We start from the raw sequence: 17908 nt of genomic DNA, 5'->3' as shown, positions 1-17908 counted from the left end.
ATTTTTGATGCATTGCTTTCCGTTTCCCTGGGGTATAAATAAGATGTGACACACACTTCAAAACAATAGAAACTGGACCAATATGGAGTCTTATTGTCATCAAAACAAAATGAAATATGAATTGTTTTTAATAGTTGCAAAAAATTGGACATTGGAACAAAATAGGTATGTAGAACTTGTTTCTGTCCCTTTAAAAAAAGGCCTGTTCACAATAAATTATTAATTTCTATGAAAACTTCTTGTATTATGAGTATTTCATAATACACAGTGATTAATGTTGAATCTATAACTCAGTTTAACTGTGTGTGCAGCAAATCATAAAAAATAAAATTAAAAAGTGTGCAAAAAGGAACAGTGAAACAACCCAATTTGTATGAACTTCAATAATATTTTTGGTTATATCGACTAAATGAGAGCAGTTTTATTTCTACATATATAAAGTCTGACTTGTCTGGACTATCTTTCTCCCAACATGATTTTCTGTTATTTTTTGATACCTTTAATTGGTTTATGAATGTAAAACAAAACAAAACAAATTTTATGTTTTATGCTTTGTTTGCCATTTAAATAAAGTCAGTATAAAATCCTTACCTCTGATGGTCTGAAGTACAACAAAGTAGTGAAATGACTTACAGTGTGTGCACACATAGCATAAACGATATGAATATTAATAGAATATGTAAAAAAATAACCATATATTGTTGGATGTTAGTTATTTGGTGATTTATTTATTATTTTTAAAACCTACGCGAGATGCCCAATAGTTACGAAATTAATTTTGTTAATGTATTTTTTTAAGGGGAAAAATAGAAACATGGGTCAGTGTTTGAGTATTTCTATCTAAATGGATATGCTTTATTAGTCATTTACTAATTTGTTCACTGTAACAGCCTGAACGAAGTGACGATTTATTTGTCTGTTTATTCGCTGAAACGCGGGATTCGTTAATGCGCATCAGAAATTAGCATCTCTGTAGCTTCACCGAGGCTAGCAATGGTTCCCAGCCGCTGCGGGTAACTTGGACTTACCGGGTGGCAGCGAGCAGGAAACGGGCGCCAAGGTGAGTTGGGTCACTAACTTCGGTTAGAAAGGAGTCACCACTCGACCAGTGTTCCCGGTTACTGTTACCAGTAGGTCTTAAAGCAGACCAGCGCGGTTAGACTGGGTTAAGATAAAAAAAAAAAATTAGTTGGGTCGTCTGTGTTAGCTCAGTTAGCTTCGTTAGCTGTTTGGTGTTAGCTCCCGCTAAACGAAGCTAATTTGCTGAGTCACTGTTCGCTTTATCAAAAACAACCGTTCAAGAGTTTTTTTTTTGTTTTTATATGTTAAAAAGCAATTGTAGATATATCTGTATTCTGAGATATTTCTATCTTATCTTAAAGTTTTAAACCGAAAATAAAAAAAATTGTTACACAGGGTTTTTGTGAAATCTGCAAAAAGTATGGGATTTATGCATTTCTCAGTAAATATAATGGGATAAAGTGAGAACATTTTCCTTGTCACTCTTTATAAAAGTAGCATCTATCCATCCGTTTGCTCATCCATTTATCCTCTTGTTTATTTATGCACCTGTCCATCCATATGAGCCATCCATGCTATATCAAGAGGTCCTGTAACCTAAACTATTAACTGCTTTATTGAATTTATTTAATAAATTCTCCATCACAGCTTTATTTATCTTTTGGTTCCCTAGTTCTTAGCTTTCCAAAAATTACTGAGGTGTTTGGTTCCAATACTTTGGAATATTTTCCAACTTGTGCACATGAATATTTTTTAAAATTATTTTGTTTTGATTTTCTTAAATCCTAAACTTATTTCTTGTTTCATAATAATAGATCACTGCTATGTTTCTATGTTCATTAATCATGGTTATAGTAGGTTAAAAAACTACTATCAATTACCAATGTACAAATGTGAATCTTTAGTTGACATGTAATTTATTCCTGTTGTGGCCATTATTTAACAAAATTAATGACAAAACCACCTTGTTGTCTTTAAATCTTGTTTTAAACTACCCTCAAATAACATTTTAAGATACAGTTTGTGTGGGTGTTAGTTTGGGAAGTTTGCTGATATTGTTCAATAACAAATATTTACCACAAATGATGTCTTATATGCATTACATCCTTGTCACTTTATGTATTTTATTTAGAGGAGTTTCTGATAATCACTTTTCTGTGGAACATAAGTCTATAATTATAATTATTCGTAGAAATGTGCAAATTCCAGCATTTTTTTTATTTTCATTGGTGCTCATTGGCTGTACAGCAGAATATTAGAAAAACTGTTTATTAGCTTCAGCGCCAAGAACATTTCCACTGCGCCTGTTAATGCATATTAAGGTATATTTTATGAAGTAGTCAGCTATAAGTGTATTTAGAAGAGGTTTTGAGGATTTGTTCGTAGGCTGCTGTTTTCCCAGCCACTGGAAATCTTGGGGGTCCTCTGTATTTAATTAAAAACTAACATGAAACAACATCTGTATTCCCTGTAGGTTGATTTGGTGATTTGAAAGGACCTGATTTTGCTACAATGCAGTCCAAGCTCAGACCAGAACATGAGAAGTAAGTAAAACAGTTAAATCATAAACATACCAGTTGGAGCGGATGAGTTAACTTCTTTAGGTTTTTATCTCATTGGTTGGTTCCTGTATTTACTGCTAGAATGTAACTATTAGTCAGGACTATTATGAAACATTAGATCAAGGTAATTAACTTTCCAGTTGTGATATATTTATTTATTTTTTATAAATAGCTGTACTTTATTTACAATTTAAGTGACATCTAATGGCAATTAGATGCACAGGATATACTTTAGGGGTCTCAGAATGTGATAAATGTGTTTTTTACACTTTTATCACGTCTGATCAATACACAGCCTGGTTGAATCAGCAGGCTGTTTCCTTATTGGACTTCTCTTCCACTGAGCCACAGTCACCCCAAACATTAAATCAGTACTCTCAGCTTCCTGCTTTCGTAAATTACAATTATGTAATAAAGCATTACAGATAGAATATTGTTTATTAATTGATGCTATTTGAATTTGCAGGTCACAAGACTCAGGTGTACTGACACAACATGCCCTTTGGTCAGTGGATCTCAGTTTGACACACTTAGACTGGAGCCCCGAAGCCACCCTGATACACTTCCAGGGACAATACCCTTCCATATGTGAACTGGACTACAACATATTGCAGCAAGAACTTCAGAATGTACCAAAGACTAAAGCCGCAGTGGACGTTGCCGATTTCTGCCTAGTTGAAGATGTGACTTCAGCTCGCTGGTTCAGAGGAAGAGTTCAAAACCGAAAGGAGGACTTGGTTGATGTTTTCCTCATAGATTGTGGAAACGTGCTGAGTGTCGACATTGCTCGCATATCTTCCTGTTCAGACGACTTGTTCATCCTGCCTCCAAAAATAGTCAGTGGATTTCTGGCAAATGTACTGATTCTCCAGAATTGTTCTCACTCTGTTGTTGAACGATACTTGTCAAGCCTGACGGGTAAAAATGTCACAGGTTTTATCCAAGCACTTCTTCCTCACAAAGTCCTTCTGTTTGAAGCGCCTGACATCAACTCTGACCTTGTTCAACATGGCTTTGGGAGACATGTGGACCGAGATACGTTCCTCCTCCTGGTTAGCATGCTTACAGAGGTGCCACTCAAACAAAACATGGAGCCAGTTCCTGACCTGCTCATTGAAAAATCAAGAGGCCAAGAATTTTGCTACAAATCATCTAGCTTGCAGGGATATCAGGACATGTTGTCATTCTGTGGGCCTAAATTTAGTTTTGGGACATACTCTAAAGTGCGAGTAACTGCTGCTGTCCATCCTGGGCTGTTTTACCTTCAGATGGCTGACACAGCAGCAGAGCTGTTGCAAGTTTCAAAAAAGCTGGCTGAAATTTGTGAGGACAAAACCAAAGGATGCAGTCAGAGGACTCCAGAGAACCTTGGTGTTCTGTGTGCAGTTAAAGGAAAAGATCAGAGATGGCACCGAGGCTTTGTGCAGCTCCTGCCAGCCAACTCTCAAATAAGAGTTTTCTTCATTGACTATGGTTTCTTTGAGACAGCAAAAATTGAGAATGTCCACAGCTTACCTCCTGAATTTTACTCAATGCAAATAATGGCGTTTCCATGCACACTTCCCCCTCTGGCTGACCAGGACTTGGTGTTCAGAACTCAGCAGATGAGTCTCCTCAAGGCAGGACTGCTCGGAGCAGTTCTCGATGTGGAGATTACTGGTTTTGATAAAGATAATCATTTGTACACCATCACAGTGCTGAGTGCTAAAGACAAACACCTGGAAGAACCAGAACCGATCCAAAATCTTCCCTCCGAGCCACTTTCAGATTTTGAGGAACCGTCCCCTCAGGATCGTTATGAGAATTACGAGAAAATCCTGGGTGAAGCTTTATACAAAACCCTTGAAGCAGAGGAAATTCAGGTTGGCTCCTTTTTCATGGGCTATGTTGAGTATGTTCAGGATCCAAACCACTTCTGGATCAGAACCCAGAAACGCAACCAGGCGCTTGAGGAAATGATGGCCAAAATAGGAGAGCATTTCAGTCAGGTGAAGCTGGATGAAGATGTACTGCTGAATCCGGAGGTAGGGGCAATGTGCTGTGCTCTGTACAATGAAGACTTTCATTTCTACAGGGGTGTGGTGACAGACATTCTCGAGCACGGAGCCGAAATCCTTTTTATCGACTATGGGAATGTTGAAAAAGTGCCACACAAGTTGATAAAGAACATACCCAAAACATTTGCTGGCATATCCCCCTTTGCTGTCTGTTGCACACTTGTGAACACTTTTCCTTTAGATGACGTCTGGCCTAGCGCAACATGTCAGTTCTTCAGAAAAGCTGTGTCCGGCAAAGCTTTGCTTGTCCACCTAATCCAGATGAAAAAAAACACATTTGTCGTCGACTTGTTTGAGATGGGAAGCGACAAGAGCATTACTGAGGCCTTGATCTCTTCCAAACTGGCTGAGTACATTCCATGTGTACCTGTGGAGAAAAAACAAGATGTTTTGGATAAAGCAAGACAGCTACAACGCTCTGAAACAAACATGAGAAAAGAGCAGCGGCAGGATTGTAAAGGAGAAGTGAGCCTGTGCAGAAATGAAACTAAGAAGATTGAAGTTCATTCTTGTTACAAAGCTTTAAAATTCAAGCCAGGGTTCGAGGTCTTTGTGCGCTGCTCCCACATTAACTCTCCATCTGACTTCTGGTGCCAGGCTCTAGATGGAAGTCAAGCTTTGGAGAAGCTCATGGACGACATCCAGCTCCATTACTCAGCTCACACAGTTCCCCTCCATCCAGAAGAGTTGTGTTGCATTGTAAAGTCACCTGAAGATGGACGCTGGTACAGGGGCTTAGTCATTGGAAACAGGAAGAGCCGAGTCATTGTGATGCTGGTTGATTACGGTTCCATTATCCTGGTCACACCTTCTCATCTTCAGGGAATTATGCCAGAATATCTTCTCTTGGAAGGACAAGCTTTCAGATGCAGCCTTTATAACCTCATTGAACCAGCAGATCCAAAATACTGTGGCGATTGGAGTCCCCATGCATGCAACTTGCTGAAAAGTTTTGCCCTCAACAGTGAAGGTGTTCTGAAATGTAAAATTTCATCCCTGTTGAATGTGAAAAACAAAGGCATTTGCAACGTCGTTTCTCTCCATAACACCCAAACACAGCAAAGCGTTGCAAATACACTTATCAAGGAGGGATTTGCAAGAGTAGCAACTTCATTAACGAGGAAAAACTCTGATGTGTTCCCCGAGTCTTACATCTACTCTTCGTTTGACCTAAGTCCTGGAGATGAAGAACAGGTCTATGTTACGCATGTCAACAGCCAGTGTGAAGTCTACTGCCACCTCGAGAGGAACACAGAAATCATTGAAGAACTGGAGATTAAAATCTTAGAGGCAACTGAAAACATTCAAGCCAGGACAGGAGCTGTTGTGAGAAAGATGTGCCTCGCAAAATACTTGGATGGCAAATGGTACAGGGGTATAACCCTAAGTGTTCAGTCATCCCTGCATGTTGGTGTTTTCTTTGTTGACTACGGAAACACAAACATATCCGAGAGAAAGTCTGTCATGTTCATTTCCAGGAGGTGTGAAGAATTGTTGTATACGCCAATGCAGGCTGTAAGATTCAACCTCCATTCAGTGCCCACAGAGGAACTCTATGCAGATGCCCTGGAGTGGCTCATCAATGCAGTCCTCAATAGACTGGTGAGAGTTGTTGTGCTAGGAAAGAGGGATGATGGATCATTTGATGTTGAGCTGTTTGATGGAGAGATCAACATCAATGAGAAGTTGAAGGAGCTCATTTTGAGTCTTTCCCAGAAACCAAAGACTGCAGTCAGATTTTCTGTAAGCTGCAGAAAAACAAAAAATCAAAACCAGTGCAAAAAATGTGATATAGGCACATTCAAAACTCTACTAAAAGTGCACAGTTCATCTCCATCTAAAGTTAACGTCGCAAAACTGAAAAACACCCAAAATTATGCTCTTGGTAGTGCCCCAAACAGGAAGGCAATAGCCAAACAAGAACTTGTACAAAATCAAAAGAGGACTGGTCCTATAAAACCTCAAATCAAGTCCACAAGTGAAAACCAACATACAAAGCAAACACAGCACAGAACAGAAAAAGGAACGCCCCAACTGGTGCGGCTGGCATACAAGAACATAGATCCTGGATGTAGGATAAAATGTTTTGTGTCCCACATTGACTCCATCAATAGGTTTTACCTCCAGGTGTCAGATGACGAATCTGCCATCCTGAAAATGGGCGAAGATCTCAACTCAAGTGACTTCAAAGATTCGTTGAAGCTGGCCTCACCTTTGACTGTCAGTGATGCTGTTTTGTCAGAGTTTGAGGAGGATGGAGCTCTGTATCGTTCAGTCGTGAAGAACCAGGAAGACGATTCCTTCTACAAGGTGGAGTTTGTGGACTACGGAAACTCAGCATTTGTCAGAAAGGAAAAGATCTACTTTTTACCGGAGCAGTTCCTATCCCAGCCAAGGTTTAGCATACCATGTTCACTGATTAACACATGCACCTATAGAGCTGAAGCTTCTTTCATCGAAGCTGTGACAGAGAAGCCACTCTTGGTTGAGTTTGTTTGTCAGATTGGGGATCACTGGCAAGTCAAGGTTGAGCTTCTTGATGTTCTTGATGAAGAAGCTGAAAGCGATGCAACACTTAATAGCACCTCTGTAGCAAAAAGCAAAGAAGCGAGTCAATCACTTTTATCTGATTTCACTCCAAGTCCCTGTAAAAAGAATCTCAGAGAAGAAAGTCAGCAAAGTGAAAAGTACAGAGAAGCAGCATCCACCATAAAAAATGAGAGTTTGAAGCCAAAACCATCAGCCAAGCAGAAAGTCCGAAACACCAGGGGGAGTGGTCAAAGATACTACAGAAGAAAGCACAAGAAGTCCAAAACATCTTCCATCCCAGTCTCCAGGGACTGTCCAGATGTGTTCATCCATCAGACTGTTCAGGCCATAGAGACAGAAATTGGAACCATTCTTTCAGTCCAGAGTGACAGCAGCTTTTATGTCAGACTGACTAAAGAAAACAACTTGCTAACATCGATGGAAAGACATATGATGGACAACATAAAGAAGTTCAAAACTGTGCCTGAGAAGGATGTCAAAAAAGACCTGAAATGCTTAGTCCAGGCTGAGGACGGCAAGTGGCGGAGAGCTGTTGTTCAGCAGATACATAAGAGAAGGTTTGAGGTCTTCCTGGTGGATCATGGAATAACTGTAGAAATTCCAAGAGGGCCTGTCCCACAGCAATGTACCAACCTGAAAAAGGTCCCAAACCTTGCTTTGTTGTGCAAGATAAACAGTGTTGGACTCGAGGGGATTGCAGCTCATCAGTGCTGGTATGAAATGCTCAAACCGTTAGTAGGCACTGAGGTCAAGCTGATATTTGTCCAAATTTCTGAGGCTGATGAAATTTGGCTGGTTGAAATTGCCCTGAGTGAACTCTTGCTTATGTGTCAAATCAAGGCTTCATTGCACAAAAATGGAGACAAGACTGCAATAGCAGCTGAAACTCAAAATGAGGCTTCACCAGATGGATTCACCGCAGACACCAGCACTCCTCAGCTGCTCTTCTTTGCTCCCCTTGAGACAGACAAAGCTTACTCTGGCTTTGCATCTGCATTTACCACTCCCTATGAGTTTTGTGTTGTCCTCGAAGATTTACTCCTCATCATGGATAAAGTGTCTATAATGTTGGACAACCTGCCTGGCAATATGCCTTCTCTTCCAGAGGCCCACCTGGTTCCAGGTGCCTGCTGCCTGTTGATGTCTGAATCCAAGAACAAGTGGTGCAGGGCTCAAATCATTCACGTTGACACCACAGTGGTCCTGAAACTCGTCGATTATGGGCATCACGAGGTCATACCATACCATGACCTCTCCAAGCTGAAGCAGCTTCCAATAGAGCTTGCAAACCTCCCAAAAATGACTTATCCCTGCATTCTGAGAGGGGTGAAACCGGCCGGTGTGGACGGACAGTGGAGTGATGAGGCAGCAGCCTTCTTCCAGGACTGTTTGTACGAGAAAGATCTGCAGATTTTCTTCAGAGAGTTTGGCCCCAACTCCATCTGGAGAGTGGACATTGTTGCTGATGGAGTCCATATCGCCAAGAAGCTGGTGGATGCTGGACATGCAAACTATATAGATGTATTGCTTGGACGCAGGTATACTCTTCAGATTCTACTAGTAGTAAATTATAAGATGCATGATGTAGATTCTTTAACAAAACCATGCTATGTTGATAGTATATTTAAGATTTTAATTTGCATTTTCTTACCTAAAGGTTTCAGGAGTTGAGTTCCTGTAAAGAACCTCAGGTTTGTGATACCGATGAAGAAGAGGTCTACAATGACATTGAGGCTACTGATGAGTGCAAAGTGAACACCTCAGTCAGCTCAGAGTCCAGATCAAGTCAATGTAAGAAACAAATAGTTATAAAGACAATTAATAATAAATACTGGCTGTGGGAAGGTGATCTTTCACAATATAAGATATGCAGGTATTTTATAAAGTAGTTTTGCATAAAAGGCAACTTGTTCACTATAATATAAGACAAAACAAACTGGGCTTGAAGAAAGCTTTTACACTGCCTGGTAAAAGTAAGTCGCCTCTTAAAAAACTAGGTCACACTAATATCTTAGCTTTGATTAGTTGTTTGCTATTGCATTTTTTCATCAAATTTCTGCATCGTCAAAAGACTTATTTCCGTCCAGCGTTGCATTAATGTTTGAAAATTATGTGTTTCAAACCCAGTTAGATTACAACTCCAGAAGTTGGATAAGACATGGACAAAGTAGAGCAGTGTTCATTTTCAGCCTGGAATCATTTCTACCAGTAATGACCGTGTTATTGATCTTATTTTCTTCTCCAACAGGTTTCCTGATGTGAAGAAAGCTTCTTCAAGTGCTGCAGTGTTTTTTTTTTTTTTTAATCAGCCACACAACAGAAGTTTATGTTTAAATGTATATGTATTAACATTTAGCTGTATTGATTTGTGGCTGATTATGTTTGTTGTATTATAATTTCCTCACTCAACCCTTTTCATTCCTTAAACTTAGTAGAAGTTTGTTGCTCTGGAGAATTACATTTGTTAGAGGCTCCTCAAATATGATAATTAGTTTTTTTGAGATTTTTAGGTTAGCCTTGTTTTGTATGTGTATTTTCAAGACTTTTGAAGTCTTTCTTTATATTAAGTAGGGAGATTGTTTAAATACTTAAGTAAGCGTTTTCTATTATTTTACTGGTGCTTGTCTGACATAAACTTATTTTTGTTAAAATTACCTGTGTTTTCATTTTGCTCTTCTTGGTGGTGTTATGGAACAAGAAACGTAAATGCTTCATAATCTCTCAAATTTTCCCTTGACGTAAATATGATTATATGTTCATATAAACTTAGTCCCTATATGGTCTATTATGTTTTCCATTCTTCTTGACTAAAGTCGATGCTGCATAGATCATTTGTTAAAAATAAACACAATTGGTTATGAGCTTCTTAGGCTCATAACAGAAAAACCTAATTAAAAAAAAAAAACCTGAATAATCAAAACATTGTTGTCAGAAGTGGGATTCGAACCCACGCCTCCAGGGGAGACTGCGACCTGAACGCAGCGCCTTAGACCGCTCGGCCATCCTGACAGATACTGTGACGTATTGATAGCGATCATATTAAGCGATACAGTAATAAGAGTTGTCAGTTATATTTCTGGTGTGTCTGAAATTATACATATCCGCGTAAAACTGGTGTAGCTACGATGACTCGCAATACTTTCGGTTTTTCTTTTGAATAAGCTAGTTTGTGGAGAGCCTATGACATTGCTTTCAGAATAAAATTTCCAAAACACGTTTTTTCCCGCGAGAGTTCTGGACATTTCGCGCTTCTAAAGCGCCAGTTCCATCCGCTTCCTGTTTCCGAGTTCTGTTTACATCGTGAAAAGAGTAAACGTATACTTTACTGTGTAATCTGCCCCCTCGTGCTAAAACCTTTCCCCTCATATAAAATATTTTGTGTTTATAGTTGTAACTCAAATTCTGAATTAAATTTGATCTTAAATTCATATTAAATTAGCCTTTCAATTTTTAAAGATGTATGGCAGTCATTTTAATTCTGATCATTTTTATCTATGACATAAAAATGTGCTTACTTTACTTACGTTGGACACATTTACGCTGTATGTTCACTGTGACTTGACCAAAAAAAAGTTTTAGAAAATTTCTCAAAAACAAAAAGTGTTAAATTAATATAAAATAAAATTTAAAAAAGTATTGGATTTAAAAAATGTGTTTTATTCTAACAAAAGCTTAGAAAATTTGGGAAAAATTTAGTTTTGACAATATTTATATGAATCTTAATGGAAACTTGATAGCTGAGGTATTTGTGCATATATATTTTTGATATCAAATTAAATTTAAAATATATTTTGCTTGTTTGGCAGCGAAACAAGTAAACATTACTTCTTAGAAAAATGATGAAAAGATGAAACATTATCAGGCCCCGTTGTTGAAAAATCTGTATTTATTAATGATTTACAAAAGGCTAAACATGAAACCATTTAAATGATTCAGTTCATTTTGAAACCTAGAGGGAGAAGTCAAGGAGGAAATGCTTGTAGTGATTCTACAGGTCGGTTACTAACAGCATTTTATCTCATCGTCACGTAGAATCAGTTTCATCTCCAGTCGATGAAAAAAATAAGATCCGTTCACACAGGATGGAGTCACTCAGAGTTTAAAGCTCAGCTGAAGAGTGTTGACACTTTGGGAAACCGTTTACTATGTGAAACCATCACGTTTCTCTGAAGCTCTGTAAAAAAAAAAGATTACCACAGTCAAGAGGTCCCAAATATAATCCACTTCTCTGAAATAAAAAGGTCTGCAGATACAGAGTAAATACTAAAATATGTGCATGTGTGTTTCACTTTTTCCTACAAGGTTTGAAATAAATACCTGTAAAGCAAACAAGCATTCGAAGAGAAGCTCTTCCTTTATTAATATTGTGAACATTAATCACATTTTGAGTGGAAGTGTTTCTGAATTGAATTTAGGGAACAAATCAAATTAATTTCACACAACTCTGCAAAAAACTACCTTTAAAAGAACCTAAAACTTAACATTCGGAAACAAGGCGGGGAGGGGGGACACTGAAAACGAGAGGTTTGTTGGGTTTTCTGAATTGAAAATTCAAAGTTAATCACGGAAGCGTTCCGGTTTTCTTTAGTTTCCTGGAAGGTTTCCACAGTAGTAAAAAGAGACAGTTATGGACCGGAATATTTACAGTAAAGTTGTGCACTTACAGACCCCTTTACCATCCTCCAGCTCCTCTTAAGACGTCACAAAAACGAAAGAAATCCGCTCTCTGTCGCTACCGAGTGAAAAAACAGTGTTTCCTCTCTGAGAATTTAATCTTTAAAATAAAATAAAAAAAACGGATAAAATTAATAAAATATGTTTCTTTCTGCTGGCAAGAAGGAACTGAAAGTGAAAACGACAACAAAAGAGCGTAAAATATGATAAAATTGTTCATATTTCAGGAAGCTATTTAAAAAAAATTTAAACGAGAATAAATCTTTCTAAATCCCCCAAGAACCATTTTACAAACAAAAATATATCCCCCGTCTGTTGTGTTTCTCTAATCAGATATAATTAAACTTTTTTACAGTGCTTCATTATTATATAGCTGACAGACTCGGAAGAATCTGAAACTAGAACCGTCTGCCATGTTCCAACGATACCGCTACGTCATAAAAATAAAAGGTGAACGGTCCAGTTATCTCGAAATAAAAATAAAAATCAGAACCGGTAGGAGGCTGTCAGTGTTTGCTCCATCTGGACGTTTCCCAGGACCTCCTTAAGGTGGATTTAAGGCGGCGCTGGGAGGCCTACTGCTTGGTGTTGAGCTCGTTCTCCAGTTCCATCAGTTTCCGGGAAGCTTTGACCTTGTTGGAAACCTCTTTCCCCTGAGAGAAGAGGCGCTGGCGCTCCTTAAAGGTCAAACTCTCCGGCGCGTCGCTGGGGATCGAGTTCTCCTGCTCCTGACTGAACACAGACACAAAAACACAATGAGAAAAACTCCTTCACAACACCAGAGCTACAGAAAAGCTGCTGCAGTGTCTCTGTGACGCCACCAGGGGGCGATCAATACCAACAGATTTAAAAAGGTGGCTGTTTCAGTTAAAAATTACTCATGGCATTTTTAAAAACTAAACATTTTTTACCTACTCAAACTAAAACTGAACTATTCTTATATATATTAGGTTTTTTAAAATATTAATATATATGTTTTTTTTGTAGATCACAAACTTTAAATGTTTTTTTCTACTTATTTTGTGGTCGATTTGAAGAAAATTGAAAAATGTTTAATTTTTGATCTGTTTTCAGCAATAGAAACAGGATCTATGTCAGTCATCATTTGAAAACACTTGGCATATTTAGATAAGTTTTAATACAGCAATTAAAAGCAGATTTATCAATATCAATACATTTAAAAAGGTGGATATTTTAATGTCATTTTTACGAACTAAAATAGCCAAAAAAAATATTTAAACAAACAAAGCAAGAACTATTTTAATTAAACAAGAAAAGTCTGCATTTTTTAGATCAAAAATGTAATTTTTCTTTGATAACTTATTTTGGGCTTGATTTGAAGAAAAACTGAAAAATATTTAATCTTTTCCCAACAATCTTATTTTTTTAATCTTTATTCCATTTACCCAGATACCAGAAATTTTATGATTAAAAAAAAACAAAACAAAACCTGGAAAAAAAAGTTCTACCTGAAATCCCCCCCTTAAATTTGACCCAACCTCCAGCCACTAGAGGGCAGCACATAACTCTGTTTTCAAATAGTTGGAAGGAAAAAAAAACCTCAATTTGAATAGTCAGGCACATTAATTGTAAATCAATCTAATGGTCTTAAAATAATTTATATTTATTATAATATTATATATTTTATTTTGCTTATTACACGTTAGTATCTGCTGCTAGCTTACAGCTTTTTCTTGGAAAGACGATGTAATGCTCACCTCTTTGTCCATTTGTCCCGCGGGTCGTTGTAGACCTCTCCTGATCCTACAACTCCTGTCGAGTTTCCAGTGTGCGAGTTAAACCCTGTTGATGTTCGGGCGCCACGCAGCAGACACAAACAAAGCAGCACAACATGAGTCAGCATTCAGGGAGCAACTGAAGCTATCTGAGGCGGAGGCTGCTGGGTGATGGCTGAGAGAGACTGATTATTTTTATTTTAAAAAACCTCTGAGCTGAGACCCAGCAGCCTCTCCATACAGTCTCTATTTTGTTATTTTTTCCCACAGACCGGTTTGAGCAGAAAGAAGAGCAGCGTTGAGAAGCGTTACGGCAGAAACATTCAGATCTCTCCAGGCAGGAAGAGGAGCAGTTAGAGCGCCGATCCAAAGCAGGAAACGGTCTGTGGAAGCGTGGGCCGGGATCTGAGGTCGTGGTCACCCTTATTGTGCAGCTGGTGACCCCGACCCGACCCCGCTCAGGAGCTCGGCTCATATGTCCCTGTGTCTCAGTAACGACCGCCACGATGGTTTCACTTTTAATTGGGAAAAACACCAAAACCAACCATTTCACACAATAAGTTTTGTTTTTTAAAAGTCTAAAACCACAAACTGAAAGGTTCTTTAGGTGACTAATTAAAATCGGATTTCTTTTCTCTACCTCAGAAGATGACGATGAGCGCAACTTCCTTCTTCACAAAATGTAAACAACGAAGTGGCGTCAGGTTTCAGCAGTTGTAGGATTTCTCTTTTGAGCCATTTCTTCCGCTAGTGCTAAACTCGCGCTTGTTTTGGTTGTATTTACCAGAATGCCCTGCGCTGTAGTCCACTTCCTGTTTTTGTAGCGGTCTCTGATTCACTTGTCGTTCACAAATGCATTTGAACCGCACCAGAGTTCACTTCAACTGAACAAAGACCTCCCAAACGAACTGCCAGGCAAACAAACTAGAGTTCTATTAAAATGAACTGAACCTAAAAGAGAGTCAGCATTTGACAGACATTTCACCTCGAGTCTTTTGAAGCAGCGGTTCTGCTGGACCTCACTCAGATTCGGGCTGTTTTCGTGAGGATTCTGCACCGTACGCGTTCACAAACTACACAGAAAGAACATCCCTGCTTCCTTTTCTGGATCTCCGTCCAGTTTCACAACAAAAGGTTCAGTATAAGAGTGAAACCCACATTGTTGGTTTTGGTCTTTTTTATGACAACTGGAAAAACAGTGAAATATGCCAACCACTTCCTCTTTAGAGGACAAAAAATGTTGGGATTTTCCAGCTGAAACAACATTTAGTTTCACCGCTTCAACCTGAGAGCAGGAAGCTTTCAGAGAAGCAACGGATGAATCTTTAATGGCTCCGGTTTTTACTCCAGAAGCAGAGGTACTCCTGGTAAAGATGTGGACATTTCCTCAAAGGAAACTCAACTTTAATTGCAAAAGTAAGGTTCCCTAAACATTTCATGAACCATTTCTGTTTTGATTTCACCAAATGTTTTATCCTCTTGAAAGAGCCAATTCTAGTTTGAGGCAACCTGATTTTTATGAAAATGCTGATCCATAGCAAAGTCCTTCAAGATGTTTACGTGGTTCATGGATGGAAGGAAGCGTTTGACCTTGATACGTTGGCTTCCTGTGTGACCAATGAGAGATTGGTCAACGATGGGGGCATTAAATCCGACTTGTCTTTGGTTAGAGTTGGATTACCCCAATGTTGGCCCTCGTCAGCGATTCTGCTCATGACAGTGCAAAGGTGCTGAAGGATCTGTTTTGGTGATCTCCACTTTTATACTGAGACGTATGAGAATCAGCACCTCCAAGTCCGAGGTCATGGTCTTGTGCCAGAAAAGGGTGGAGCGTGTTCTTCGGATTGGGGACAAGGTCTTGGTCCAGATGGAGAAGTTCAAGTATCTCAAAGTCTTCTTTACAAAAGAGGAAAAAAAATACATTGATAGGCAGATTGTTACAGTGACCAATCAATCTACGTTCAATAAACTCAACTATGGTCACAACCTTTGGGTAGTGACCAAAAGAACAAGATGCAAGCGACTGAAATGAGTTTCCTCTGCAGGGCGTCTGGTCTCGCCCCTAAAGGCTCTGCAAGCCAAACTGTCTAAATCACTAAACGGAAGCAGGATAAACTTTCATCCTCATCCGGCCGTGTTTGTAGTTTTAATAAACAAACCAACTGGAGATACGGAAAAGTTTAGGCGATTTTCTGTTGCCATTTTTTGACTATATCCGCGCTATATTCTCATTTCCACAAGACAAAAAAAAAAAGAAAAAAATCAAAGTATGTTTAATTTATAGAGCAGTGGTGCCCAAACTGTTTGCCAAAACTAGCAAATCTAAACTACTAGGCACAAAATTAATTAAATTCATCCAATTTTTTCTGAACTCTGTACATCATTAAAGAGGCTTCAGACTGTTGCCTTATTAAAAGAAAAACAGACAATTTCCAATGTTTTTGGTTGTTTTCTATTTTGTTGGACAATTTTTTACCATGTTTGACTTGGTAAGGGGCCAAACTAAATAATCTGAAGGACCAAAAACGGCCCCTGGGCTACATCTTGAACACCCCTGTTAGAGGATTATTGTTGATAGTCTTGTGAAAAAACAAACTAAAATTTACTCTAAATAAATATTCAGTGCACAGACTTTTTCTCACATCTTTACCAGGGCTGCAAATAAACGCAGATGTCGTTTTGTGCTGGACTTTAACTCTACATGTTGGGTTTGTGCTCCAAGGCAATAAAAACGGGGGCCGTTTGGGACAGTTTCCATACAGACACAGCGACAAATGGTGAACCCAAACACATTCATCCAGCTGGCAGCTCCTCAGCTCCATCCCCCTCCCAAAAAACGAGCCCTCACATTCCTCTGCTGAGCCAAAGCAGATGAAAATTACTCTGTGGAATCCGAACTCTTGTTTTTTTTCCCCCATTTTATTAAAGTCACAGTCGAGCTTTCGGAGATGCCAGCTCAGTAAAACAAATACTTTTTTTTTTTTGCATTCAGTCCAGCAGGAAAAAGCCGGAGTCTCAGGTGTTGATAAACCACCTGAACCTGCAGCAAAGCCCTCTGGGAGTTGTAGTCAGGTTTTAATGAAGCTGCAGCGACAAAAGCGACAGTTGAAAAGGAAGGACAGCAAAAATCAGCTGAAACTGACAAGTAGTTTTGGGGAGAGCAAATTAACTAGAAAAGAAACGAAAAGAAGAAGAAAGCTTGGCAGAGGCAGTAAAAAGCAATAGACATCAAGCCAGTGACTGAGGTGAGCTGCTGGCAGCCAGCGTGCAGCGCCGTGCTGTGATTGGTTTGTGAAGCATGCAGATTTGATTCGCTGGGCGGGGGAGGGGTGGTGCTGGGGGCAGGGAGGTGTGGGGTGGGGGCATTAGTGAGATGATTTTGCTTAATGAGTGCAACATGAAGTGTGTCTGAGGTCTCAGGTGTGTGATGAGGAGGATCGAGGTGCAGGCAGGAACCGAATCAGGACCTCAGGAATGGATTCAGATGCATTTAATTCTGCGTTTGTCTGAGCGTGTCGAGAGATTTTCCTTCAGCTCAACACTTTCTGAAAGTTAAGTGTCGCATATAAAGCTGCGACATGATATAGTAGATCCAAATATACAACAAAAAGAAAATTAAACAGTTTTTTTTTTTTGATGTTGTGACCGAGGATTTTTATCTGCAAACTATCAAAGTACAACTGAAACAAGAAAAACTTAACTCAAGAAAGATATAAACCTTTGTTTCAAATCAATAATTCCTGAATATTGATGAAAAAGTACCAGTTATAACTAGACAGAGACATTTGAACTTATAACATGGGAAAAATGTATTGAATAAACCAAAACAGCAGCCATTTTGTTAAACAGTCGTCAAGTTGAAATGCTAAACAATCTCAGACAAAGGCAAGTTTTCACTGCTGCTGCGTTTATATGAAGTCATTTTATTTACTGAGTTAGAGATGGGTGTGAAAAGCCAAATCTCCTTCCCTTTAAAGCAAACATCGCTAAGCAGAGCCTAGCAGGAAGTGGAGGCGACTCCTCCATCCCTGTTCCCAAGAAGCAACCAACCAGACAGAAAGGAGGCGGCGAGCGACAACACCAACAGTACTATGATTGGCCTCAATCGTCTGTACCAAACGAGGTGGCGTGATTATCGATTGCTTTTTTTTCTGTTTGAAGAAGGGGGGCGATTGGAGGAAGATGAGGAGAGGGAGTGGGAAAAAAAATTACCGAGAAGGAAGGAAGGTGTTCAAACTGGGGCTGCAGCTAACGATTATTTTAATAACCAGTTTTCTGATCGATTATTCTGACGATTAATCGAATTTAA

General features: G+C 39.1%; 2 protein-coding genes and 1 non-coding gene across 16 annotated transcripts in view; 1 reads left to right on the top strand and 2 right to left on the bottom strand.

Moving 5' to 3' along the window:
• Positions 1-2532: 2532 nt before the first annotated feature.
• On the top strand, positions 2533-9451 carry tdrd15 (tudor domain containing 15). The gene is made up of 4 exons (XM_015009647.2): positions 2533-2564; positions 3049-8727; positions 8847-8980; positions 9438-9451. The coding sequence occupies exons 1-4, from the start codon at positions 2533-2535 to the stop codon at positions 9449-9451; spliced, it is 5859 nt and encodes a 1952-aa protein (XP_014865133.2).
• Positions 9452-10115: 664 nt separating this feature from the next.
• trnal-cag (transfer RNA leucine (anticodon CAG)) lies at positions 10116-10198 on the bottom strand. The gene has a single exon. It is a non-coding gene; the product is annotated as a tRNA-Leu (tRNA).
• An 859-nt stretch (positions 10199-11057) lies between these two features.
• Positions 11058-17908, bottom strand: part of afdna (afadin, adherens junction formation factor a) — a 106122-nt gene continuing 99271 nt past the window's right edge. For 12 of the 14 annotated variants that reach the window (XM_088001855.1, XM_088001863.1, XM_088001861.1 and 9 more), the window contains 2 exons: positions 13582-13666; positions 11058-12595 (listed from right to left, as the gene is read on the bottom strand). In XM_088001855.1, coding sequence (XP_087857981.1) covers positions 12439-12595; positions 13582-13666 — 242 coding nt within the window. In that variant the 3' untranslated portion in view covers positions 11058-12438. Of the gene's footprint in view, positions 12596-13581; positions 13667-17908 lie in introns of those variants that run through there. The other 2 variants (XR_015761772.1, XR_015761771.1) reach the window with 2 other exon arrangements.

Source organism: Poecilia mexicana, unplaced genomic scaffold (assembly GCF_051168715.1).
Source record: "Poecilia mexicana isolate PSO_F unplaced genomic scaffold, ASM5116871v1 scaffold_21, whole genome shotgun sequence".
In the NCBI taxonomy this organism is placed as follows: Eukaryota; Metazoa; Chordata; class Actinopteri; order Cyprinodontiformes; family Poeciliidae; genus Poecilia; species Poecilia mexicana.
The sequence above is the reverse complement of the archived record's forward strand: the minus strand, read 5'-3'. Positions and strand labels throughout refer to the sequence as shown.